The following is a 24,959-nucleotide window of genomic DNA, read 5'->3' on the forward strand; positions in this document are numbered from 1 at the left end:
GTCCACGTTGAGCAATGTGTCATCCTGTGTAACAACCGTGGCAACGGCCCTGCATAACTACTTTGGTATCCGCACCTCTGTCATATTCTGTCAAAATCGGTATCCGCCCCTCCCACCCCGCAGGGAGAATGATAAGGACGGCCGAGATAACTCGGAGGACGGATATCCGGGCAAACAGAGTTTTTGCCAGCACGTCTCTCTTTGGTTGTGATCCGCGGTCAGCAGGGCAAGAAGAAAAAATTGCCCAAAGAAGATACCGTCTTAATTTTTGGTAAGTATCCCTAGAACAGCTCAAAGCAGCGGCAAGAATACGAGAGGGGTTTATGCAAAAAGATGTAAGGCATCATTTTTATCTTGACACGAGCCACGAAGGAAGGATTGGGGCGCTGTGTTCGGGCTGGAACGGCAAAGGCTGGGCAAGTGGTGCCCCGCATGTTCGTTCTATCGCCCCCCGAAGAGGAAAGGCGTGACGGGGCAATCTGGGGAAAAGAACAGCTGGAAACTCCCGAGTTAGCAGCTAAAGAAACGGCGCTTCATTTTCCGTGGAACGTGCGCAAGCTTTGAAGGTGCTGAACAAAATATATCCATTGTCATACGAAGATTGATGCAGTGCGATCGCTGGGTGCAGGTGGCTTGCGGGAACCCGCACGACAGGCAACCGTCAAGATTTCTGGAGGATTCGAGGCGCAACGACCCCTTCTTGCGTTGATTGTCCTGTGGCGTCGAGTTGCGAATTGCAACACGAGAAAAGGAGGTTGTAATCCCCACTCTTTTGCGTCTCGGCGTGGCAGCCGTTTTCCTGATTTTAGCCAAGAGCCGCGGCCCCGAACGGCCCAAATACCCCAGGACCCTGGGCTGGTGGTGTGTGGTTTCCGTTTTGGGACATTGACTGCTCCCCACCCCGGCTTGTGCCCAGCAAGGAGAGAGCTCCATCTGCTAAAATTGACCCCCCCCTCGTCAATCGCGCCGCTTCCTCCGTGCTTTCTTCCTCCTTTCCTTCAACGCGACCATTCGACATCAGGGCCTTGTCAGGAGCCCACTCTCCCCGGGAGCAACCTTCGTTATACCGTGCCAGTCTTTTGTCAGGATCCTTCGCCTCGTTCAGAGGGACCTGAAAAGCTGGCTTATCCATTCGTTTTTATAAAATAATTGGGAGAAGAAACGCGCAGCAGCTGCAGTGACACGCATAACGTTGACTAGCTCTGTCCACCAGTAACACGACCCCATCGTTTCAACCTCGAGAACCCATTCGACGCATCCTCCCGGCCGATTCAGTAGACTCGATAGGGGAAGTCGAATAACGGGATTTAGTTATTAATAAACCCGGCTCCTTTTACCGACCCGACCTCTGCATTCCAACCCAAATCAACCGAACCTGCAACCGGAAGAGTGAATCAGACCCGGTCTCACCCTTCGTTGAGCCTCCAGGACGTAAGTTCTGAGTGCGCAAAACCGACTTGACTTAGACGCCTCTTCGATCCCAAGTCACCATGGTTCGCGCTCTCTTGTCATTGGGCGCTGCCCTCCTCGGCGCGACCACCGTGCTGGCCGTCGACCCTCCGTCGTGCTCCCTCGACAAGAAATGCCCCAAGGAAGCACCCTGCTGCTCTCGTGAGTAACCTCAAGCTGCAAGCACTGTCCTACCTACCTACCGAAACCCCATCGCTGACACCGGAAACCTGCAGAGTACAACCAATGCGGTGTTGGCGCCTTCTGCCTCGGCGGCTGCGACCCGCGCATGTCCTTCTCGCTTGACTCGTGTGTGCCGGCCCCGGTATGCGAGGACAAGGTCTACAAGATGGATTCCCTCGACCGGTACAAGGACATCAGCGAGTACCTCGGCGACCCGAGCAAGGCGGACTGGGTCGGCCAGGGCGAGCCGCTCCTGTACGGCGACAACATTCTGCTGACCATGCCGCCCAAGTCGGTCGGCACCGTCCTGGCCACAACCACCTACATGTGGTACGGCAAGGTCAAGGCACGGATGAAGACGTCCCGGGGCGCCGGTGTGGTGACAGCCTTTATTCTGTTCAGCGATGTCAAGGACGAGATCGACTACGAGTGGGTGGGTGTTGATCTGGATACCGCGCAGACCAACTACTACTTCCAGGGCATCCCCGACTGTGAGATTCCCCGCCGTCCTCTGCTCGCATCTTGTGCTGACCCTACTTAGACGTCAATGGCGGCAACATCACTCTGGACGGCAACTCATATGACGAATTCCACGACTACGAAATTGAGTGGACCCCCGACGAGATCAAGTGGATCGTGGATGGCAAGCTCGGACGCACCAAGAAAAGGTCCGAGACATGGAACGCCACATCCAACCAGTGGGCGTACCCGCAGACCCCGTCGCGTGTGCAGATCTCCATCTGGCCCGGCGGTCTCGAAACCAATGCCAAGGGCACCGTCGACTGGGCCGGCGGGCCGATCGACTGGAACGGCGACGAGATCAAGGAGTTCGGCTACTACTTTGCCACCTTCGCCGAGATCTCGGTCGAGTGCTGGAAGACGGACAGCCCGCCCGGCACCAACAAGGGCCGGTCGTACTACTACAACGACATCGCGGCCACCAACGACACGGTCGTTGACAGCAACAAGCCCACCATCCTCAAGAGCTTCCTCGGCACGGGCACCAACATGAACAAGGGCGACGGCACCTCCTCCAGCGACCCCTCCGAGTCCTCCTCGGCCCACTCCATCCCCGGCGGCGGCGCCAACCCGCCCAACCAGGTACCCGGCGGCGGAAACCCGGGCTCGGGCGCAGGCAACCACGGCGGGGAAGGGGGCGGCGACGGCGGCTCTGGCACGGGCTCCGCCCCCGGGTGTGAGGCGACCGGCTTCTCGCAGCACTGCGGCTCGCAGGGCGCGAACGATAATAACGCCAACAATGGCGTCCGCGTCGTTGATCGGACCCTGGGTGGGAGTGCGTTTGCGGTTGTTGTCGGGTTTGCGGGGTTGCTTTTGTTGTGAGGTGTGTGTGAGTTGGTGAGTTGGTGAGTGTGAGGTTGAGTGACTTCCGGGTGGATGCATATGTGCATTTTTGGAACCGGTCCATCTACCGGTTTGATCTGGTGATTATATCTGTGTTGGGTTGATCTGATCCGATCTGGCGTGCGTTCGGTCTGATCTATTGGGGGTAATGGCCTAATGTCGGTCGGGTATGCCTTCTTGAGCGGGAGCTGGCGCAACAAACCTACACCTAATGTCTTTTTTTTTGGATTGTGTTTTTTTGGAGCTTCTTGTATGCACTTTGATACCATACCATACCGCACTATAGTCGCTGGGTACTTTTCAGTTGTTTGTGCTTGGTGCCTGTTTGTGTAGCTGGGCATCCACGTCCGTTATGTCTGCTCTGTCCTGCTTTAGGGGCCTGCTGTTTGGGGTGGGGCGAAGCACATACCTAGTCGATGAGCTCAGACTTGCCTCCAGTGTTTTGTTGCTGCTGGTGACGGCTTGAGTGAGCGGTGGACTTGATTGTGTGCTGTGTTGTCTGGTCAGTACGTCGAGTTCTTCGGGAGGTTCATTAAGGCGAGTCTTGCTAGCCAAGTAGACTCGCGACTGTGCACACGAGAAACTGGGGGTGGCCCAGGGCACGACATATATCAACATATACTGCGTGAGATCCGAGCTTTGTGTAGAAAACTCCGTACATGTTTTCTTTTGTCTTTAGGGGGCAAGGGTGGTGGGAATGATTCGTGGCAGGTGGCTCGGTTCCTTAGGCAACGGCAAGTCCTGGAAATGCCCCCTGGTGTTTTCCCCGAACCAACAAGACGCGCTTAGTTTGTCAGAGAGTCATCAACAAGCAAAGCCCATAAACTCACCCTCAAGTGGGCCCGGCTTCTTTTGCTTAACTTGGACTTATAAGGTCTTCTAACTCCTTCTTTGGGCGTTATAGTCGCGCCCCGGATCGCATCTCATCGCATATCACAGCCGTGATTTCACAGCTCACTTTATGGATGAGATGCCCTCACCGACTTCGTCATCAATTGCCTTGGTGACTCCTACAGCAACTAATCCTCCGGGTCCTCATGCCACGCCCACCATCCCGGTCATGCTTCCACGACAATTCCCGCCCTCAGAATTTTACCCACGTTTTTGGAGTCCCCCACCGGATCCGGACAAGCCAGCCTGTCCCTACCTGGCGGGCTTTGCCGTGGAAATCAAGCGTCACACGCCGCCTCCACCCTTTGGTGACCCCCATTATGGCCCAGGAGCATGGAAAGAACGAAGTGACGTGGACATTAAGTCAGTTACCCAGACTGAGCTTGTTCTGGCATACCCCCCTCTTGAATGCCAAAACACCGCCATATCCTCGTCTCCCGCCACCACGGCCACCCTTACCGTCCTCAAGACCCTAGCTGTGGAAGATGGCCGGGGCGCTCAGCTGGTCCTATGCTCGGTCACTCCAAGCCCTTGGCCTCAAGGGCCTGACGAGGTTGTCGCGAAGATCTTCGATCCGCTTTACTATTCCTTCGAGTCTCCGCATGCATCACACGAGGCCGACGATGTTGCTTGGTTCGCCGATGTCCACTATACCCACGAAGCCGCCGCACTCCATCATCTCGACGAAATGCGCAAGGGTGGCCGAACCGGCTTGTCCGCTCCAGAGTACTTTGGTTCTTGGACCTTTACCTTGCCCATCACCCACGCGGGACAGCGGGTACATCGATCTGTCCGCCTAGTGCTGATGGAGAATATCGAGGGTTGCAGTATGCGGGACGTTTGTGATGACCCAGCCCTTGTCTCACAATACAGCGAACCGGACCGGCTCGACGTTCTCGCCATGATACTGGATAGTAGTGTGAGACAGCGGCACGCAGGCCTTGACCAGCGGGATCTAGCCCCGCGCAACATCATTCTACGGCCCCTTTCAACTACATTGCCGTCAGGGTCAAACGAACGGCCTCTGTCACGGCCTGTCATCGTTGACTACAATATAGCTGTGGTATTCGAGCTCTCTCGCCATGGCAAGCGTCCATACCAACTAGAAAACCTTCCCCCAAATCCTATGAAAATCTTCTGGGGCACGAGCTTCGGCGAATTCGAGGGCTGGGTACCGTCCGAGTGGAATAGCAGTTATAATGCTGGCCAGCGGTGGCTGAAAGAGCGATTTGGAGGGGAGGCTGCCTCACAGTATGCGCCTGTCGACACCGAGCTAGAATTCTCAGAGTATTAGCTTCAAGCAGAGAGGAGGCGAAGTGCGCAAAAGTCCCATTAAATGCTTCTGATGGCTCATCCACGTTCGAATGTGGCTTTCCCTTGTTGCTGCTGACCAGGTTGCGGCTCAGTTCTACATCGATTATTTCTTCGTCACCGCTCCGAGTATTTTCGTAGCGCACGGCACAAACAGTGCCAGATGTCGTTGCTGCAACCGGCGGCTTGCCTGTGCCAACGCTCCGACCGAGGGTGTGTCTGGGAAGGAGGTCGGGCCGCTGCCGAAGCTGTCACTGGGGTTCGAGGTGCGGTGCCCTATTCAGATGGTGGTGGGGAAGAATATGTGACGACGGCATCTTGTGTATGTTGGGGGATAAGTGGTATGCGGAAGGTATGTATGTACATACCCGGTTAGCAGGCACAGGGACTTATTCCATAAGGTACCTTAGTTATAGAGCTTCAGACTGACACAGCAAATCGCCAAGACATTGTAAATACGATTACACAGACGGGGTCAGAACAAAGGTGGTTTGCCGTGTGTTTGCTCAAACAACACCGACCCACAGCCACATTCCATGTATGTACTATGTAAGTTCTTTCCCACCCTTGATTCGCTCGAGCAACGAAAAGCAAACGCCGGCGTCCTTTGAGTGCTTGAACAACTGCGCGAGCGACTGGAACCAAGTTGGAAAACTCACTTCAGGACCGGTCAGCCTTCGCACGGCAACAACATCGCGTCACACAGATCCAATTTGACAGGAGAGATCCGAGAGAAACATCAACGCCATGTCCTCGTATTCCAGCGCCGATGAAGCCTACGACTCGGATGAGCCGCCCGAGCTTGAGCTCAACCTCGGGAGGCTGATGGACCATGCCAGCCGCGCTCTCAACGCCAAATGCATCGGTGCCAAAAAGCTGACCCGGGGAGCGAGCCACGAGATCTTCACCCTTCAGTTTCAGGAGGCTGCCGAAGCTCCCGCATCTCTCGCGCAGGCGGGCTTCTACTGCGTTGCACGATTCACGCGCGGTGATAGCAACTCGGCCAAGTCACTTAGCGAGATCGCCACGGCCAGATACCTCAAGCGCTTCACAGAGATTCCAGTCCCCGAAATCTACTACCACGATCTGGATGTGGACAATGATGTCGGCGCGCCCTTCGTGCTCATGGAGAAGATTCCTGGACGCCGTCTTCACAGCCTATGGGACGACCTATCACTGGAAAACAAGAAATCGGCTCTCTCGCAGATCGCTTCGGTTCTTGCCCAGCTTGCTGCACTCCAATTTGACCAGATCGGATCTTTAGACGACTCGGAGCATGGTATTGGGCCCGTCATCAGCCCCTGTCTCGAGCAGCCGAAGGGCCCGTTTCAGTCGACAGGTGAATACCTGCGATCGTTCGTATCGACCGAATCAGCCGAGTCGCCGGAGCTCAAGAATCTCTTCCATCAAACTCAAGAAAGTATCGACCAGTTCCTTACCCGCAATGACCACGCCGCATACCTCCAGCCACCCTTTTGCCTGATCCACGCCGATTTCGACGCACAAAACATGCTCTTCCTCGAGCTGGAAGTTGGCTCGGGCCCCAGACTCGTCGGTCTAATCGACTTCGAGTATGCTTACACGGGACCTCTCCACTTCCTTTACGAGTACCCAATCTTCATCCAGGATGTGTCTTGGTCCAAGGAACTATACGCCGAGAACGCCGTCCTGCGTGCTCATTTCGTCCGCGCCATCTATGAAGCACTACCCACCCCCGATGCACGGTCGACATTCATCGCGTCAATGAACGAAAAGAGTTTCGCCATGAGCGCGTTCAGCAATTCATTCATGACGATGAAATGCTCAGAGAAGACCCTCATCAATTCTGTGACCAATTACATAAAGGACCTCCGGGACGGCACAGGGCTTCCATACTCTGGTCGGCTCGATTACACCCCCGAACTGTACTCCCACGAGGGCTACCCCCTGCCCACCGATACAACCGCCAAAAGAGAAACACAAGATAGCGCTGGCGACGGAATTCGGCTGGGAGAATCGTCTCCGTTGGGGGACCTTGGCATGGATGAGGATGGAGACTTGTCGAAATGATTGGAAATGATGGAACTCGGGTTTGGTAGCGGCGGGAGCGAAGGGGAGGGAAAGGAAGGGGAGGGAAGGGGAGGAAAGGGAAGGAAAGGGAAGGAAAGGGAAGGAAAGGAAGGGGTTGGGGGGTTACTGTTTCTCGTTTGTCAGCCTCTCATTATGTACCGCGAAGTCTTTTTCTCTCCTTTTCTCGCTCCGAGATAGTCGACTTACACTCAGATCGCACCCGTAGCAGTTGACACCCTCCTCATATTCCATTCCACATAGCTGGCACGGTTCGTTCTTGTATTGAACCCAATGTGTGTGACCATTGTAGTGGCAGGTCCACTAGTGCTTTGTGCAATGTCCCGCCCTCGACATTCTCTTTGGCGTTTTGTCGCATCTCCGGCAGTGGTGTTTGGAAGGGTACGGCGGCATTCTGCTTGTCGATGATGTGCTCTTCAATGATGGTGCTGGATACTTGTTGTTTTATTCGTCTCGTTCAAAAGGAGGAAGTGAGGTGATGTTGACTCTGCAATGTCTGAAGCCTACCTAACTGGAACGAAGACAACCGTTCCTTTATACAATTCACGACATGCCTTGACTTGATCGAGCCTTCAACATCCGAGTTCCCACCCCTTGAGGCCTCAACAAAAGAAGCCCGCGTCCCTCCATCCGCACTGTGGCCAAAGATGGCCCAGTAGGGAAGGCTGGTCGCTAACTGGAATGAACTCTGCTTGTTCTCCTTGTCTGTTGAATCCGCCGAGACCTTCCCCAGATGACCGAAGGCTGTCGGAAGTATTTGACGGGTTTCCCCTTTGAATTGCCTTGGAATGCTAGCACCGTATAATTAGATCTGTAGCGGGGCATCAAAGGATCAAATAATGGCGTCGTCAAGACGATGCTATAGGTAGATGCTGGTTAGTGCACCAGCTGGCGGCCAAATATACATTGTACAACACCCGTTTCCTCACTTCTTGAACTGTGGCGCAAACCCGTTTTTGATGACAATGGATACGACGAGTTGTATCAGTAGTATAATTCTCCTTAAAGCTTTTCACCCCGCAAGAATAACCATCCGGCCTAGCATCGAATGGATCGCGCATTACCTATCTAAGCAATTAGCTGCAGATACTCGCTCGTCAGGGTACGAGGCACGGCTCAGACCACGAGACGGACCACATCGTTGTAGCGTTTCCATCATCACTTGTGTCGACCAGACCCATGACAATATTCGAGACGGAGGTGATATCAATCTGCCTAGAGATAATGACCTTCAACGCAGTGACCAGCCCATTCAGCATCGACTTCCCCTGCACACTGCCCACACGAGCATCCTCGCCCATCTGCTGGACCGAAACAATCTCCGGCGCTACACCACCAATCCGGTCAACAAGCCGCGCCAAAATACCCTCGTTTAGTAACATCCCAACTGACGTGCCTGGAACTAGGACCTCGATAACCACACCACCCAAGTAGAATCCCCCAATCCGCTGCAGACACCAGCTTGTCTGAAAGCCTAGGTTGGCAGGGTGCTTCAGAGGATAAAGTGTAAACTGCAGCAAAGCGGTATAGAGCGGTGGTGTTGGTCGCCTTGTTTGTAATATGAAGACCTCTATTAACCAACAAGTGTTACGGATTCCAGGCGGAGGATACGGAGGAACCGTATTAGAGCATTGGTTGAGCCGGTTCAGTTGTTGATACCACGCACTTGTGCTTCCTGGAAATGGGCCACGTTGGTTGGGTACTCTTTTATTGATGTTAAGATATCTCTCCGTTTCTCCATTGTCCAAAATCTGCTTTGTCCCCTTGTCAACGCCGCCTGTTCACGGCCATTATTTGCCCCTGGACAATTTCCCGATTAGGCAATAAGTAAACACGGCATCCCGGCTGTTCAGTCACCCCAAAGGCCTCTGAACAAGATGAATTAATTGAACATGCTCTTCCATCCATGGTACAGTTACATATAAATCCACTATCCTTTTCCAACCCCCCTGTTATCATTCCCTGTTCTGTTACCTATCTTTCCCTGTCTTGTAACGCAACCCCCCCCCCCAAAGCCAAGATGACGACCGCACTAACCACCCACTCCCAACTCACCAGCCAGGGCCTCCTCCAGTCCACCCCCTCCACCGCCACCCTGCCCTCCCGCACCCCCGCCCAAGCCGCCATCACAGCCTACGACCCGGCCCTGCACACCCTGCGGTTCGACATGCTCGCCGTGCTGCACAGCATCCAGCACCCCACGCCCACCCTCTGCCAGCCCTGCCAACACTGGCTCTACCTCGAAGTGCACAGCGCCTACGTGGTCCTGCTGACCAAGCCCCCACCCCGGGAAGCCCCGGGGTCACGCATCTCCCGCGCCGCCATCCACGCCCCCTCGGGCTTGATGGACTTCACCACCACCTCCCAACCCACCCCGACCCTCGTCAAAGACGCGACCGCCATCCTGCACTTCCACGACCCCACCGCCCGCGACGCCACCCTCGACCGCCTCTTCGAAGTCCTCTACCGCCCGCACGACGACACCCTCAACCTAATCCAGACCCAAATCTGGCACTGCTTCGCCGGGCGGTACACCGTCTACGACGCCGTCGCGGGCCGGTCGTTCACCGAGTTCGCGCGCACGCACATGCAGCTGCTGACGAACCTGACGGGCGGGCGGGCGCGGGGATCGGGGCGGGTCCCCGGCTGCCTGACGGGCCCCGGGGAGGGGTGTTTCGGCGGGCCGGTGGAGTGTGAGTACCCGTTCAAGGGCGTCGTCGGGTCGCAGACGGGGAGCGCGCTGGAGGCGGCGGAGCGGCACACGGACGCGGCGGTGTGGGACGTGGTGCAGGCGGAGCTGGGGGATAAGGACGGGTGGCCGGAGGGGTTGCGGGGCGAGGAGGATTGGTTGGTGGTGCTGGGGGTGCTGGAGCAGACGGAGCGGTTCCGCGCCGCGATGCGCGTGCTGGCGAGGACGGGGCCGTACCGCTGCCGGGCGAGGTGGTGTGCGAGGATGGCGGAGACGTGGAGGACGGGACCGGAGGCGCGGCGCGCGGCGGAGCTGGCGGGGATGGAGACGGAGGTGGATGATCTGGAGGGGACCAAGAATTTGCTGGATGGTATTTCGGGGCAGCTTCTAACGCGGCAGTGGCTCGAACACAATCAAACGCTTGAGTATGGCGATGACATGGAGACCGACTGACCTTGTGCTGCTCTAGGTGGAGCACTGAGCTGCTCGAAGAACCTGGTCCCATGGTGTTTCATATACCACTTGGTCAAAATAGGAAAAACACCAAAAGTTAAAGCAAAAACATACAACACTGGGGATTCGCTGGTCGTCACCGACCCAACTACTGGTCCAGCGGTCGCTAGTTTATCTAGGGGAGAGCGGACGGGATCCCGAGCTTTCTAGCACCTATGGTCGTATGTGATTGTCAGGTGTGGTTGTTGTCCTTAAAAAAGGGGTGGATGCTTGAGGCTCTGTCCTTGGCCTCGACGTCCCCTGATCTCCTCTAGGCTCCGTCGGCAGTCAACAACACTAATCAAATGCAGATAGTTCTATCAAGGCACTGTTGAAATTCTGGAGGAGTACTTCGGTTAAGTTATGATAAAACGGATGGAAATGGTTGACATATGGAAACAAGGAAAAGGAGTTTGGGTTGTATTTTCATAGCGCTCCTTTGACCTGGGTATAGCTGTTGTAAGACAAGCACCAATCGAGTATAGCGTAAGCAAAACAATTAGAGATTCGGACTAATAGAAATCTATCAACGAGTGTGTGCTTAACAAAAGAAATCCATCCATGATTGGCCCCCAAACGGTTTCCACTTTCTTCGCCACTTGGCTCGGCAGTCTGCCTCGAATCCCACCCCGTGAAAAAGAAATGAGTTAAACGAGCGTTATTTGTAATCTGTTTCATTATTTAGTATCGGTTGTTCTGTGGGCGGGGGGTTGGAAGCGTACCTCGATGCCGCAATATTATTATGGTTTCTCATCTGTCACTACACCGAGACGGAGTAGTAAAACACCGAAACTTGGGGGCGACGCCTTCTTCTCATACGGCACGGTGGTAAGCTGCACGGCTACCTAGTTGTCTTGAGGCGCGGTCACGTCCTGAAAGACGAGTTTTCATGTCGGGGTGGGTGTCCCGACTCTTGTCGGCTCGCGCCTTCAAGCCCCGGCGGCACGAGAGCCCTCCGAGTCAAGCTGCGTCACGGCACGCCGCAGAAACTCGACAACACCAGACTTGCGCCTCTGTCTGGCTAGCATGAGCAGCCGGTCCAACACGTCGTGGCCCATTTCCCGGCATAGCCGCACTATTTCCTCGGCAATGAGCATCTCGCCAGACCCATGGCGGCGCTCCCGCAAGTTCCTTTGCCCACCCCCAGCCTGGAGATGGCCCGCGGCAATATTCTTGCTGGCCAGCTTCAGGATGTGGGAGATGTCGCGTTTGTATGATACGGCGGGATCGGCTAGCAATAGCAGGCGGACCAATTCCCGGTGGCTATTCATAGCCGCGTACTTGAGTGCCGTGTGGTTGGCGTGGTCTCGCAGATCGGGCTGCGCCCATCGTCGGAGTAGCTTGGTCGCAGTCTTTTGAAAGCCAGCCCCCGCGGCGACCATGAGCGGGGTTACGCCGTCCTTGTCGGGCTTGTCCAGGCTGCTGCGTAGATGCACCCAACGAGTTGGACATTCAAAGAGCGCATCAATAGTCCGTGATGTGCTTTCGTCCGTGTGTGGGCCACTCTCTGTCGTTGTTGGAGTGCCATAAATCATATCGCTGCTACCCAACTGTCCCTGGCCGCAAACAGCGAAGAAAAGGACGGATTGGTCCTTGTCTGTCGTGGCCTCGAGGTTTGCTCCATAGCTTATCAGCAGCTTGACCATGTCGACATTCTTCCGGTAGGCGGCGCAGTGAAGGGGGGTGACGCCGCCGCGGGCCGCGCCATTTGGGTTCACCCCATTGTGCAAGAGGGCTCTGGCGCTGTTGATATCGTTACCGGTAACGGCACTGTGCAGTGGCAAGTATTCCAGACCACCCGACCCCGCTTGAGAAATTCCGATGGTTGTCTGGCTCGGGATTGCATTATCGAACCGAGCATTATCGATCACTCTATAGCCCACGGGCGTGCTGAGGTTGTTCGGAAACGCCAACGCAGTAGAGCCTAGATTGAGTGAGTGCATAGCCAGCTGCAGCGGCTGTGGCTGTTGTGGCGGTTGTGGGTGTGAAGCCCAAGGGGTCCCATATGCGGGACCCTGGTATGGATGAGACGGAGGTTCGGTGGGACCTACCCATGGTTGGGAACCGAATGCGGAGCTCGCGTTGGGTTGCGAGAAGCTGCCCAGTGCATACGACTGCTGATGCCCGGAGAATGTGTTCTGGGGGAACTCAGCAGCCATGTTGGTCTGTTCGGCGCCTGGGTAGGGGCCACCACCGAGCCCAGAGAAGGGCTCCGGGGATACCTCCCCCGGGATGGTACTGGCTTGAGGACTTCCATCTCCGCCGAAACAATACGACCCAGTGGAATCGCCCACAGATGTCTGTTCCCCTTCGCTTGTTGCTTCTTGGTCAGGACAGCCCAGGACCGCTGGCGGGAGTGCGTAGTAGTTTGAGGAATCGGGCTCTGGCGTCCCGTACGCGACGTCGGGAGGAGTTGCCGCTGGTGAGCCTGCGCGTCAGCTCATCTAGTCAGAGGAACAGGTTGGTCGACGGAGCATACCTCTCATGTCAGGCGAAAAGTTGGGGCACTTCTCCCGCTTGTACCGCTTGTAAAAACGACGGAGCTTCGTTGGCTTGACGAGCTTGCCGTAGTGCTTGAATGCCGTGTTTTTGTTCTCTCGGTGCCTTCTCCGCCTGGCGATCCCAAGCATTGCTTTCGCATGCTCTGTGCTGAGATTTTTACCCAAGCCCCAGAGTTTGAAATGTTTCTTGTAAGCCTTCTCGCTTCATAAAAGGTCAGCCAACAACTCCCAAGGATAAAGTAGTAGTAGGAAGAGAGCCTACTTTGCGACAAAGTTATACTTGTCTTCCATTATCTTCATGACTTCCGGAAGTTCTTTTCGATCTTTCCAGTACAGCTTCGTAATCTTGCCTCGGTGGCCAGCCCAGTCAAGATGCGGCTTTGCCGGGGTCGGCATGGTGCTCAGAGACACAGGGTACAATTTTGGGCGGCAGATGTGAGTGGCACGACAGGCTCGTGATGTAGAGGTAATTGCGAAAAGGTATGTGAGAAGGTAGGAACCGGCTAGACAGACAAGTTCACGGTTGAGGACCTGAGTGTGAAAGTTGAGCAGTCGGTCCTCCAACGGGGGTATTTTATGTTCCTTATAATCATGATCGGGAAGCTGGCGAGCCAAGGCATCCGCAACGTGAACATGGCGGCTGACGCCATCCGGATCCTCCTCCGCCCGATATCTCGGCTTAATGGAGGTGAGCGTTGAAAGACACGGAAAGGTATGAGAAGACTGCGGCCACCGTGGCAAGGCGTGCCACGCGATATCCAATCGTGGAGCAACACACAAAAGCCAACTTGCAAGGCGAGAAGTTATTTGGAGCCTGTGTGACTCGGGTACCTAGCCGAGACCGGGAAGTCAACCAGCAAGAACAGGTGGAGAGGCTCTGTTCCAGCGGTTCGAGCAGCCGTTTGCGAAACCCCCCTGTCGCCGTTCACTCACCGCTAGAACTTGGGGTTTGGAGGACTGGTGCAAGTCGAGGTGTCACGACGGTTGGGGGCTGGCGGGGAGGGGTTCCGCGGTTGTGAAGGGGGGTGGCCTCTCGACAAGACTGGCCGCGCTCGCGACTCTCTGACGCCCGACCCCTCGAGAGGGGCAGGACAGCGGAAAGCGGCCGAGGGAGCTGCGCCCGGTCGCATGGGGCATGCCGAACCACTCGGCCCTAGCCGACGGATCCCGTCGCCGGGTATCTTTCATCATCTGAGATCAATGTCGACTGATATGCAGCTCCAGGACAGGGCTCCCCGCCGTTGAAATGACGAGTGACCCGACAAGCTGGGACATGGCGTGCCGGGCAGACCCTGCTCGACAAGGGCCCCGTCTGCAGGTCACATCTTCCGCGACTGGTGTCGATTCTTGACGGAAGTCGTGAACCGTCGCGGGGGTCATCCGGTTGGTTGGCTGTTGTTCATCCATTCAAGGAACCCGATGAACGGGTCACACGCGGCGGGTTGACGATCCATCCCGCGCAGCCCCGAGTTATTTTTTTGCTGGTCTTGTTATCGCTGTATCCGGCTGTGTTGCCTTGGGGCTTTTGTTCGCGAAGACAAAAGGCCCTGTCTGAGCTACGGGATGCAATTGGCAGAGGTTGTGACAAGAATAACAGGAGACATCCATCCATCACAGCGCTAATACCGGTGAAGCCCAGCTGCAGGGATTCAGGTCTACGTTGGCCATTGAGGCTCTTAACGGCAGCGTGTTTGTGAACTGGTTGGTGAGGTGGTTGATAAGGCTGGCGGGAAACGCGCAAGAAAAGAAAAAAAAAATGGTGATGGAGTGGCCGAGGAAAACGGCCGCGTGAAGTGGCAGTTACTGCTCAGAGGTCCTTCCCAGGCCCTGAAAATGCGGTCTGGGATTTCAAAAGAAGAAGGACCTAAGTGGGAAAACACGCCTACGAACGGGGAAAGAGAGATGGTGGGGTGAGTCTGCTAGTTCGTTCGATTTAGAAGGTGCGTCCACAGGACTGCATCTGCTTCGGTTCTTGAGACGGCGCCGGCACAATGACGCACAGGGAACCTCGATGGAAGATGCAACCTCAGGCGCATGCAGCCAGAGCTCCCACCCCAGCTGGTGGAATTCGCGGTTCTGCTTGGTCAGCCCGGCCCCACTTGCCGGCCAGTCTTTCGTTGCATCTTCTTTTCTCCCGACATCTCGTGCTTGGTACTGCGCGCGGCATGCACATGTGAACAATCGCAGCTTTGCCCATACCATACCAAAAACAACCTAATCACTCGATCGACAAGCTTCCCCGCCAAATCCAGGGCCACAGCGCGCCCTGTGGTGCACGAACTACGCCGGGGCACCGCCTTCCGCCTTCCGGTCGGGCGCTTCCTTGCCCTGAACACACACTCGAACCTCGGAATTCCCAATCTCTACCCAAACCAACGGCCGGGAACAACCAAGTACTCCACACAAGCCACCCAACATGTCGCAGAAGATCTCGGCAAAGAACCTGCAGTACAACTCGACCCTGCCGCCCTTCCTCGCCCGCCTGCGCGGGGAAAACCCATCCGGAGCCGACCGCGACGGTCCCGATCCAATCCTCGCGGGGAGGCGCCGGGCCGTCAAACCGCGTTCTGGCAGTGCCGAAGCCGAGGACGCGCCGCTAGTGGTAGACGACCACGGAAATGCCGTCGACGTCACGGTCGGTGCCGACGGCAGCGTCCAGGAGAAGGAGTCGGCATCCGGGGAGCAGCCACAGCCAGACGCCAGCCCTGCCCAAGACACAGTAGCCGCCGACGCGGGCGCCAAGACAGAGAAATTGGCGGATATCGGCGGCCAGCGCAAGAAGAGGAAAATTGGGAAAATAGTTGGCGCCGAGGCTGAGGAGGAGGATGCAGAGGATAAGAGCGGCAAGGACCGTAAGGCCGGACGGCCAAAAGGCGGCAACGCAACTACATCGGAGGACGCCGAACGGAAGGATGAGCCGGCCGCTGTCGCAAAGACGAAGCCGAAAAAGAAGGCCAAGAAGGTCAAGCTCAGCTTTGGTGACGACGAGGGCTGAGAGCCCACATTCGCCCAACTTGGATCACTGAGATTCACTACACCCGGCTGATCAGTCGAGCCGCTGGGGGACGAAGAGCTCAACATGGGTGCTCCAAGGGCGTTCACCCAGTGTCTCATCATGACGGCTCCGCCGCGAGCAAACCATTGCTGGGCGCATCATAGCAACTGCCATCCTGCACCCGAGTCCTCATGTCGGGGATTTGGCCAAACGCCGGAACTACCCACGGTATGATGTCGTCACGGTGTGGGACAAGCTCTGCCGTTAAGTAGTCGGGGCCTTCCCGGGTTGGCCGGCGGCCCAACAACAGCGCGACGCCTAGGTTGTTTCCAAGGCACGGACCCTAGGTCCCTAGCTTATCTGGGCAGTTCACTTCAGTCGGGCATGCTAGATGCCGCTAATCGGGCAACTGCATCAAGGTCAAGAGACATAGAAAAGTCCTCTATACAACCTCCTCATTTGCTGTCCGCATATGCTACAAGCCCAGCCCTGTTCCAGCCCCTTGTATCTCGTCCCCCCTTCGCCCCTGTGCATATCGCTGTTTACCAGTACTCGGGCTTGACGTAGTTGGCAAAGGTCTTGGGCTCCTCGAGGCCGTGGGGGTTGTGGTAGTGGTGGTGGTCGTCCTCGGGACCAACATACTCCATCTTGTAGACGCTGCCGCACTCGGGGCACCGCTCGACGGGGCGTTCGCGGCTCATCTGCAGGGTGCGTTGTACTGTTAGCGGCTCCTTCTTTCCGGGGCAAGAGATCCCATGGTGGGGCCGGATTAACTGACCGTAAGCCAGATGACGTTGTGGGAGTCGGCAGGGACACCGGTGCAGCCGGCGTACTGCTCATCACCGGCGGAGCGGACCATCACGGGGTTCTGAAGTGTGCCTGCCCCTCTTGTTAGGTGACCCCGCTTCTTGACCCCGGGGTGACGGTTTCCTTACCGAGGCGCGAGGCATCCAGCGGCCGCATGTCGAAGACGTCGACACCCTCCATCTTGCCGAGAATTTCGAGACGCTCGAGACCGGTGGCCTGCTCGATGTCGGTGGGGACGGTGCCGATGCGGGCGCCGGGGCCGACAAGGTCCTCCTCCGACTTGATCTCTGTGACAACCGTCAGCAGTCTGTCCCCGTAATCCAACCATAACTTCCCCCGCGACTGCCCTGTCATCCAACCCCCTTCTATCCCATCACGCTCAACCCCAACCATGAATGACTGACGTCAGAACCCCCCTCGACCCATGACGCAACACCCACCCCCCCAAACAGAGATATCCTTACCGCTGAGAGTCTTGATCTTGGGCTGGTCGGGAACGGCATTACCTGCGCATCCAAGTCGGTCAGTCCATGGGTCGGTAGCGGGCCGGAGCTCAATTGGGGGGCGTGGGGACGCAGCAAGGCAGCTCTCGGCTGCGACATTTTGGAGCTCCCCCTGCCTGCCCGCTTGGCCCAGCCGGGGATGTTTTTTTGTGCCAAACAGCAGCACACTTACGGCGCACGGCGGTGGTGGCGATGCTGCGACGGAGCGCGGGGGCGGACACGGCGGCGCGGCGCGCGGCGGCCACGGCAGAGCGCTGCAGGAACATGGTGTCGGTCGTCGGGGTGGTCAATTGGTCGGGGTGGTTTGCGGAAGGGGTTCAGGCCGGTTCGACGGGTTTTGAGAAATGGTCTGACTTGGCCCAGCCCGAAGCACAGAGCAGCCGAGCTGCAGGTGCTTGCCGTTTTGGGCTAGGTGGCATGTGATATCGCACGTGACTCTGTTCTTCAACTTCGAACCACCAGCAAGATCGATATGAAGTCGCAGGATTATCGTCTTTACGCCTTCAATAATGGACGTGTAATTCCTATTGTAATATTTCTGTAACAATGGGATTCCTTTCATTCTGCTCGTCTCGATTCACCTGGTGCGCAAACAATATGCTAAGCTTGAGCCCTAACCCTGTTCTACGACAGGAGTCGGCAACCCTGGGACAACCTCAGTTTGGAGATCCTTCCCACGCACGCGAGAACGTTCATTGTGAGGTTATGGTAAGCGTTAACGTATACTCTATGTACGTAGCCTAGCAACAAATACGATACGTCTACCGCGTACATAAAAGGTATTGGCTCTAACCGGCCCTCAACTCCGACCCCCGTCAGCTCACTGGCAACCCCTTATCCCGAGTCTATTGCTGTATTAAATGCAGGAACATGCACCCACCCATTCCCCCATTCCCATAACTTACACACCCACTCAAACCCCCTTAAGCTTACAACTTCCCCAGCCCCATCCCCTGCATTAACCCATCCTGATACTCGGTCGCAACATGCACACCACTCGGACTCCAGATCTTGCTCTCCACCACCCCCCGCCCCGCCGCCGCGCGCGGGAACCCCATCTCCTGCACCCACCACTGGTCCTCCCCCTCGCGCATGACCGCCTCCTCCCCATTCACATGCACCACAAAACTATAGCTCAAACTCGCCGCCCGCCCAAACGCATGCCCAAACCCGACATGGTTCCCCGCCACCAGCAACCCATTCCGATCCGCCACGTACGCATGCGCCGCCACATGCGCGCTCGCATCCCCATCCCTTTCCCCCTTCCCCTTCCCCGGCAATGGCTCCCACAGCTTGTACAACAACAGCTCCCGCCGCTCATGCACCGGCCTGCCAGCATTATACCCACTCATATCCACCTTCCGCATAGCCGCAACCGGAAACCGCCCCGGCTGGTGCTCCCCCACCAGCTCCACCACAGCCGCGATATCAACAGGCGGCGCAGGCGGCCAGGCCGCTGGCGGGCGCTCGGCGAGGATCGCGGCGAAGCGCTGCTGCGGGGGCGGTTCCTGGACCGAGACGCCGCGGCTGTGGGGCTCGGGCAGCTTGAAGGAGCAGAGCGCGGTGAAGCAGGGCGGGGAGAGCGGGAGGGTTGCATCGGATAGCGGGAAGTGGTCGCCCGCCGGGTTGGTGCTGGGTTGGGAGGGCTGGTGGGCCGTCACGGAGAGGGTGCTGAAGGTGCGCGAGGCTGTGAGGGGGGTTACGGTGTAGAGGAAGGGCCGGGTCGGGATGCCGGCGCGGGTGAAGTAGCCGTGGATTGTCTGGGGATGGGGTGGTTAGTATTGGGGGTGGGGGGTGGGGGGTTTGGGTGGGGATGGGATAAGTGGTATGTATGTACACCTACGTGAAGATCTAGCCTCTCGGCCGGCTTCGTCCCCTTTTCGTCTTCCACCTCCCTCCACGCCCGAGCGGCCGCCATCGCGGCCTGGGCGTATACGTGACCGCCAAACGCAGCCTTGTGAAAGGTGGGCGACTCCCCATCCACCATAAAGTCGGAACCTGGGAGATATGCGGCTCTCGTCCCTATGAACCGCCGGGCTTCGCCCGTCGACGGGAGCTTGATGAAGTCCAACGCCTCCTGTAAGGGCAGTGGCGGGTCCATATCTAAGGGCATTGTGGTTGTGTGGTTATGCGCACGGGGCAATAACGTGCCTTTCGAGGTCTACGGTGGTTTGTGTTGATCGAATTGGTCTTCCCGATGAGTCTTCCCGATGAGTGCCTCACTCGAGATAGCCCCTGAGTTTCCGGTTGATGATTGTCTAGGTACCCATGTACCCAACTCACGCGTGTCCAAAGAGTGAATACCCAGTAACGACCGACTGAGTGAGGTGCAGCGTGTGGTAACTTCGAGAGGGAAACAAAGTGTCAATTGCCGAGTACATCGGCCCGGGTCACTTCACCCGGCCGGGAGCCGACAACGATGGTTGTTGAGGAGCTGTTGAGGTCGTGAGCCGGAACGGGGATCCACTTCGGTATTCCCGGCTATGGGCGGTACCGAGTTCATCGTGTGCCGAGGCACCCACGTGATGAACGCGGTCGTGCAACGCCAGCAACTGTGAAGCAACCATATTCGTACTCCTCGGCGAAGGATGTACAATTCCGAGAACTCGCACTTGCCAGCCCTCCCCTTGTTGCGGCCGACTCAGCAACTATGCCCGGCAAGTGAAGACGGCGATCCCCGTCTCTTGGAGTCCTGCATGATTCTGGAGCCAGGCGGCATCCGCGATATCGGAGCCGTGATTTCGCTTTGCAGCAGCATGAAACTTTTTTTCCAGGGCTACAGTCGCTATTTTAAGTCCAATGAAGCTCCTCGAGGTTGGCGAAGCTTGCTTTTTTGTTTGAGCCAAGCTGCATCTCGTGTGGTGGGTCTTAGTGGGGTATTCACCCCCACGGCCGGCCCACCCATCTCCCTCCACCACAGATCCTGACAATGGGGGTCAGTTTGGTGTTTCCCCAGACGTGGAACCCCCCCACCCCGCGGCCAGCCTGAAATGCAAGCCGATATCCGAGAGGGGGCGGGTTGGATGGACAGCTGCAACAGGAAACCCCTGAGTCCTGAGTGGTGGAAAATGTGAGCCTCAACCAAACTCTAAACAATGTGCTTGGTTGGAGAAACACGGGACGTCGCTCTTTTAATGGAACGTTGTCACGCTTTTCTGGTCAGCCAGTTACAGAGACTACTCAAACTCGACGGCTGCAACGGTGTGTGGGGGTCGGCCCTCACTGCAGCCGACCCCCATTCAAGCCGTGCCATCCCTGGTTTTAACTTTTCTGGTTCCCGGCAGTCTCGGGATGCCATCGTGTGGGATCATCGCGGCTGGTGTTAACTATTCTTGTCCCTCATCAATGCTTGCTTGGCCCAGAACCAGACGATCAAAAAGTTTCAGCTTCAGGTCAAAAGCATGAATAACGGACTATGACCCCAATGTTTCGGCGCTTTTAGCGATGCTGATACGACCGAGTGCACAACATGTTTCAACGGAGCTAAATCAAGGAGCGAACATGTGAAACAACCCATCTCAAATTTCTTGATTGGGATTCTTTTGTATTGGTTCTCGGCGGTTTGGTGACAATCATCGACACATTCGGGGGAGACAGCAGCGTTGATTATTCAATCGCGAGGGAACCCTGGAGCCCGGATCTTCGAGTTTGCTCAAACCACGCGAAGTATTCTGTACTTCGTATTAGTCTCAGCTACAGCCCACGTGGTTTTGACACACCGATATGATGACATACCATGCGGTATTGAGACACTACCTATCCAAATTATTTGGAATCGAGTCTTCGCACGACTTAACAAAACTACGTTGTTTCTTCTCGTTCCAATGAAAACACGCAAAACCTGATGTAACGGTCCGGATATGCGCTCCTCGTTCGTTAACCCCCCCCCCCCCCCCCCCCTTCGTTTCCTTTGAGTCCTCACTGGCGAACCAAAGGACCGCCCGAAGCTTGAAGGTCACTCACCATCCTCGCAGTGTCTCACGGCAAGACGCTGCCCAATGGTGACTGTGGCGTGAAAATCCACAATCCAGCCATTCATGCAGTCTTCCATTGAGTCTCGAGCTGTCGTTCCCAAATTATGATGGAACGACGCCACAGCACCAAGCGAATTCTAGCGCTCTGAAACATTGAGTGACAATTGCTGCCCGACGGCAATCGGGTGCAGCAATTGCCGCAAAGACGGTTGGCGAGCCAGGCCCCTTCGTTCTGCGGTCGTGCCGTTTGGAAGTTGTCTGACGAGGGTGCTGCGTATTCGGGGTCACGCGGCCCTCGACCATCGAATAGGCGGCGTCTGGTGAGTGGCCGATTTTAGCGAGTGTGTGACCACCGGCCTCGAATCGGCATATATCGAGGAAGGGAATTGGCTCTGCAACCCGATTTTTATTTTATCCAAGTTGGGCTTGACCGGTCTCGGCCATATTTGCGCCTTCTCGCAGCCATGAGAGCCGTCGCAACCCGCAGCTGTCACCCGGCAGGCAAGATGCGTCAATCGGCAGCCTTCGCTGCACTGCAGAACGCAACATGTCGGGGGCCTGTGGTCCGAGCTCTGATTCCAGCTCCGCGGAGGCCCTGCAATGTTGCTTGTGGGGTCCAGCTGCGGTCCCTTGCTGGTCTTTTCCCCGCAACGCTCGAGCCGAGCAGATCTGGGGACAAATTCATCAGGGGGCGGAAAGCTCCGCGCAACATTTCAACACAGCACGAAAGCGAACCCAACGTTCTGGTTCGGCCGGAAATAACGCGATCCACGTGCCGCTGAACGGTGTTGGCAGGGGTGGGTGGTGAAGGCTGCTCGGAAACAGCCTGCAGTCAGCCACCACACGAGTTCCGCTGGGAAGCCAAAGGCTCTCAAGGTGAGGAAGGAGCTGAAAAGGGGAAGTTCCTCGTCGCAAAAAGATGCAGAGGTGAATTTGTGACAATTTGAGCGTCGTGCATGGGCCAAGCAGTTCCAGGTTTAGGGCGGTTTGCGGGTCGGAGCAAGGGCCCTTGGGTGCAGGGATCCGGGCTGTTCCTGCCAGAAGCGCACCACTGCACACGAGGCTTTTTCGAAGCCTGAGAGAGCAGAAAAGCAAAGAATTGGCCTTGGGATTACGCCAAGCAAATCCGATGAGTGGTTGCTTCCCTTTCTCGGTGTCCTTTCTGGCCAACTGTTGCCGCTCATTTGTTAATGATTCTTTCCAATTTGCTGTTTTTGTGGCCATGAAACACTGTCCTTCGTGACATTGGATTGCGGCCCTTCCACAAACACCGTCATCTGCCATCATCCGCCGTCGTCCGCCATTGTTTCTGCCGAATCCGCGTGGCTGCAAGTCTTTGTGACGATCCCAGTGAGGCTCTCAATCTGCTCTGCCGGCTTGGCGTCTTCTCTCTCCGCATTTCGGCCCCCTTCCAGCTTCGATCATCCGACGCCCGCTGCTGCCCGCTGTCCGTTGTTCGCTGTCTCGACCAGTCCCGAACCTGCACTGTCATCGCCCTCACTGGATGAGAAACTGGTTGCGAATGCCTGCCCCCGGCGTCCAGCTCCTCCAGCGCCACCACCCCGCCAACCAGTCACCAGAGTCCTTCCTCGCCTTCGACCCCAGAAAGTTCCCACCTCTCATCCCCAGGATTTCCGTTCTTGGGACCAGCTGCCATGCAACCCTGCCTCTGACTGGGCACCCTTGGACGTCACCCACGCTAGCGCCTTGCTAGTGGCCCTTGTTGGAGGAGCGTTCTCCCCCAGGTTCCGCCCTTCAAACCAGATCGTGGTCTTCTCCACTTGACACCGGCCGGCTGGTTCCCCATCCCAATAAATACATGCTGGGCTGAGAACACGCGCTCCTTTCCCATCCCACTCTGCTTGCCTCTTTCCTCCACACGCCCGTTCCCGACTGCCCGGAACCCCCGCGTCCTCTGCCGATCGAGACGTGGGTAACAAGCCTCTTCGAGGACACTCCCCCCAACCAACGCCCTTTGTGGGAATCATCGAGCCTCTCTTCTACGGCTTCTATCGAGTTGACCGACGGTCCGCTCACCTCTTTTCAACCTCCCGTCTGGAGCAGCGTTACCAATCAACTTCGGCATGCTGCACTCACCCCTGCCTTCCCGTCTCCTGAGGAATCTTTCCGCTCTGGACTTCTCACCCCACTGCCCGGTTTTTGGCCTCCAGAGCCGGTCGACTATGCGCTAAGCCGACACTAAAAGCTACCCCAGTATCAGGAGGATTTTGACTGGGTTTCTGCTTGACTGACAGGCAAGGAGTTGACTGACATGGGTGTCCAACTTGAACATCTCGGCCAGAGTATCGAGCAGTACGGACCATGGCACTTTGGGGATACCCGATTCGAAGACGGCCGCCGTGCTGATCTCGAAGCGGCCCTCTTGCAGACGGCCACCATTTCTGGCTTGGGTGATAGACTGTTGGAGTTTTCGAAAGGGAGCAGAGTGGAGTGTCAAAGCCCAGCTCGCCCCGAGTTGAAGCTATCGGTGTCAAAGGTGAAGCCCACGCCTCCGGGCTCCCCGGCGCGGACCGGATCTGGGGAATCTACCCCGGTCACTCCGGCGAAGACGGACCTGTTTCTGTTCCCATCGACACTCGACCCATCCCTAGCTTTCACTGAACTCGTCTCCTCGGGAGAGGCGATTGTGACTTTCCCACTCTCTCCACTCCCCAGGCCATGCCTTAAACGCCGCCGACCGGATACGGATATCGATGGCCCCGGGACGTCGTCAACGACGTACAAGAAGCGCCGGCTCCTCCGCCACCTCATCACCTCGCGCCTCTCGCAGCCCTTCTCCCTCCCCGCGACCCACATCCTCAACCGGGAGACGGTAGCTTCTGGCGACAAGCGCTTCCTCAAACTGACGGCCATCATGTCGGCCCGGCGCCTCAACAGCGCCGTGGTCGCCCAGCCTCAGGCGCCGTCCCCTCCGCAGCAGCCCAACCCGTCGACCTGGCTCCATCGCGCAGCCCTGCTCAACAGCCTCCGCAGCCGGGTATACGCCACAGCCGCGGAGCGCGCCAACATGCCCGTCCCGGACCTCGCTGCTAAAACGGCCGTCTTCCAACAGAGCCACGGGTCGACCACGGCGTTTGTCGGCGGCCGCTACCTCATCACCTCGGCCAACCCAAACAGCCACCATGCCCAGGCGCCACCCCATCGGAAACCAACACCTCCGGGATCCCCACAGCAACACCCCCCCGGTAACGTCAACAGCAACGGTCACGGCCCAATTCACATCCACGTCCCTGGCCACCACCCCACCCACTCCGGCCCTGCAAACGGACACGTCCCGCACAAGACCCGCCTGCGCATCCCCTCTCCCAAGCTGCGGCCGCTCCGCTCGCCCGAGCTGCGCGTCACTAGGCCGCTAATCCCGCTGGAAGACATCGAGCCCCTCTACGACGAGAACTCGCTGCTTTCGGACGACTGCATGGCCTTCCCCACGTCGGAGCTCGAGAGCCGGTACGGGTATGACGACGATGACGACGATGCGGAGGGCGGGGGTGGGGTGTACGCCGACTTTAGTGTCATCTTTGGAGGCGGTGGTAATGATGGTGAGGTGGGGGATGGGGAGGGAGAGGGCGAGGATGACTTGGAAGGGGATTGTTTTGAGGATTATATGGATGATTTGGATGGGATTCCGTGGGGGGGTGGGGGTTGAAGCTAGATTGGGAGATTAGGTTGGGCTGGACAGGGGACTGTTTTTGGGCCTCGGTGGTTGAGTTGAAC

General features: G+C 57.1%; 10 protein-coding genes across 10 annotated transcripts; 6 read left to right on the plus strand and 4 right to left on the minus strand.

Moving 5' to 3' along the window:
* Positions 1 to 1,320: 1,320 nt before the first annotated feature.
* Positions 1,321 to 3,134, plus strand: B0H64DRAFT_171065 (concanavalin A-like lectin/glucanase domain-containing protein). Its single transcript, XM_062798762.1, has 3 exons — positions 1,321 to 1,611; positions 1,686 to 2,123; positions 2,174 to 3,134. The coding sequence occupies exons 1-3, from the start codon at positions 1,491 to 1,493 to the stop codon at positions 2,971 to 2,973; spliced, it is 1,359 nt and encodes a 452-aa protein (XP_062659990.1). The 5' UTR covers positions 1,321 to 1,490; the 3' UTR covers positions 2,974 to 3,134.
* An 830-nt stretch (positions 3,135 to 3,964) lies between these two features.
* On the plus strand, positions 3,965 to 5,179 carry B0H64DRAFT_321486 (uncharacterized protein; the record flags this gene model as incomplete). The annotated part of the gene is made up of 1 exon (XM_062800518.1): positions 3,965 to 5,179. The coding sequence occupies one exon, from the start codon at positions 3,965 to 3,967 to the stop codon at positions 5,177 to 5,179; it is 1,215 nt and encodes a 404-aa protein (XP_062659991.1).
* Positions 5,180 to 5,771: 592 nt separating this feature from the next.
* B0H64DRAFT_360815 (kinase-like domain-containing protein) lies at positions 5,772 to 7,245 on the plus strand (the record flags this gene model as incomplete). Its single annotated transcript, XM_062801719.1, has 1 exon — positions 5,772 to 7,245. The coding sequence occupies exon 1, from the start codon at positions 5,944 to 5,946 to the stop codon at positions 7,243 to 7,245; it is 1,302 nt and encodes a 433-aa protein (XP_062659992.1). The 5' UTR covers positions 5,772 to 5,943.
* Positions 7,246 to 9,283: 2,038 nt separating this feature from the next.
* Positions 9,284 to 10,615, plus strand: B0H64DRAFT_461748 (uncharacterized protein; the record flags this gene model as incomplete). The annotated part of the gene is made up of 1 exon (XM_062807517.1): positions 9,284 to 10,615. The coding sequence occupies one exon, from the start codon at positions 9,284 to 9,286 to the stop codon at positions 10,403 to 10,405; it is 1,122 nt and encodes a 373-aa protein (XP_062659993.1). The 3' UTR covers positions 10,406 to 10,615.
* A 758-nt stretch (positions 10,616 to 11,373) lies between these two features.
* B0H64DRAFT_323291 (ankyrin repeat-containing domain protein) lies at positions 11,374 to 13,341 on the minus strand (the record flags this gene model as incomplete). Its single annotated transcript, XM_062800604.1, has 3 exons — positions 11,374 to 12,863; positions 12,924 to 13,147; positions 13,208 to 13,341. The coding sequence occupies 3 exons, from the start codon at positions 13,339 to 13,341 to the stop codon at positions 11,374 to 11,376; spliced, it is 1,848 nt and encodes a 615-aa protein (XP_062659994.1).
* A 1,738-nt stretch (positions 13,342 to 15,079) lies between these two features.
* Positions 15,080 to 16,357, plus strand: B0H64DRAFT_398379 (uncharacterized protein). The gene has a single exon (XM_062803946.1). The coding sequence runs from the start codon at positions 15,362 to 15,364 to the stop codon at positions 15,938 to 15,940; it is 579 nt and encodes a 192-aa protein (XP_062659995.1). The 5' UTR covers positions 15,080 to 15,361; the 3' UTR covers positions 15,941 to 16,357.
* Positions 16,358 to 17,608, minus strand: B0H64DRAFT_398381 (cytochrome c oxidase subunit VB-domain-containing protein). The gene is made up of 5 exons (XM_062803947.1): positions 17,423 to 17,608; positions 17,212 to 17,253; positions 16,876 to 17,034; positions 16,719 to 16,819; positions 16,358 to 16,641 (listed from the first exon to the last, which is right to left on the minus strand). The coding sequence occupies exons 1-5, from the start codon at positions 17,514 to 17,516 to the stop codon at positions 16,483 to 16,485; spliced, it is 555 nt and encodes a 184-aa protein (XP_062659996.1). The 5' UTR covers positions 17,517 to 17,608; the 3' UTR covers positions 16,358 to 16,482.
* A 571-nt stretch (positions 17,609 to 18,179) lies between these two features.
* B0H64DRAFT_461750 (thioesterase-like superfamily-domain-containing protein) lies at positions 18,180 to 19,556 on the minus strand (the record flags this gene model as incomplete). Its single annotated transcript, XM_062807518.1, has 2 exons — positions 19,094 to 19,556; positions 18,180 to 19,010 (listed from the first exon to the last, which is right to left on the minus strand). Exons 1-2 carry the CDS (start codon positions 19,361 to 19,363, stop codon positions 18,180 to 18,182), a joined length of 1,101 nt encoding a protein of 366 aa, XP_062659997.1. The 5' UTR covers positions 19,364 to 19,556.
* A 2,025-nt stretch (positions 19,557 to 21,581) lies between these two features.
* Positions 21,582 to 22,677, minus strand: B0H64DRAFT_171186 (uncharacterized protein). The gene has a single exon (XM_062798763.1). It carries the CDS (start codon positions 22,509 to 22,511, stop codon positions 21,909 to 21,911), a length of 603 nt encoding a protein of 200 aa, XP_062659998.1. The 5' UTR covers positions 22,512 to 22,677; the 3' UTR covers positions 21,582 to 21,908.
* An 819-nt stretch (positions 22,678 to 23,496) lies between these two features.
* B0H64DRAFT_417867 (uncharacterized protein) lies at positions 23,497 to 24,957 on the plus strand (the record flags this gene model as incomplete). The annotated part of the gene is made up of 3 exons (XM_062805271.1): positions 23,497 to 23,801; positions 23,901 to 24,784; positions 24,911 to 24,957. The coding sequence occupies 3 exons, from the start codon at positions 23,497 to 23,499 to the stop codon at positions 24,955 to 24,957; spliced, it is 1,236 nt and encodes a 411-aa protein (XP_062659999.1).
* Positions 24,958 to 24,959: the final 2 nt, after the last annotated feature.

Source organism: Chaetomium fimeti (assembly GCF_033439085.1).
Source record: "Chaetomium fimeti strain CBS 168.71 chromosome Unknown B0H64scaffold_4, whole genome shotgun sequence".
Lineage (NCBI taxonomy): Eukaryota > Fungi > Ascomycota > Sordariomycetes > Sordariales > Chaetomiaceae > Chaetomium > Chaetomium fimeti.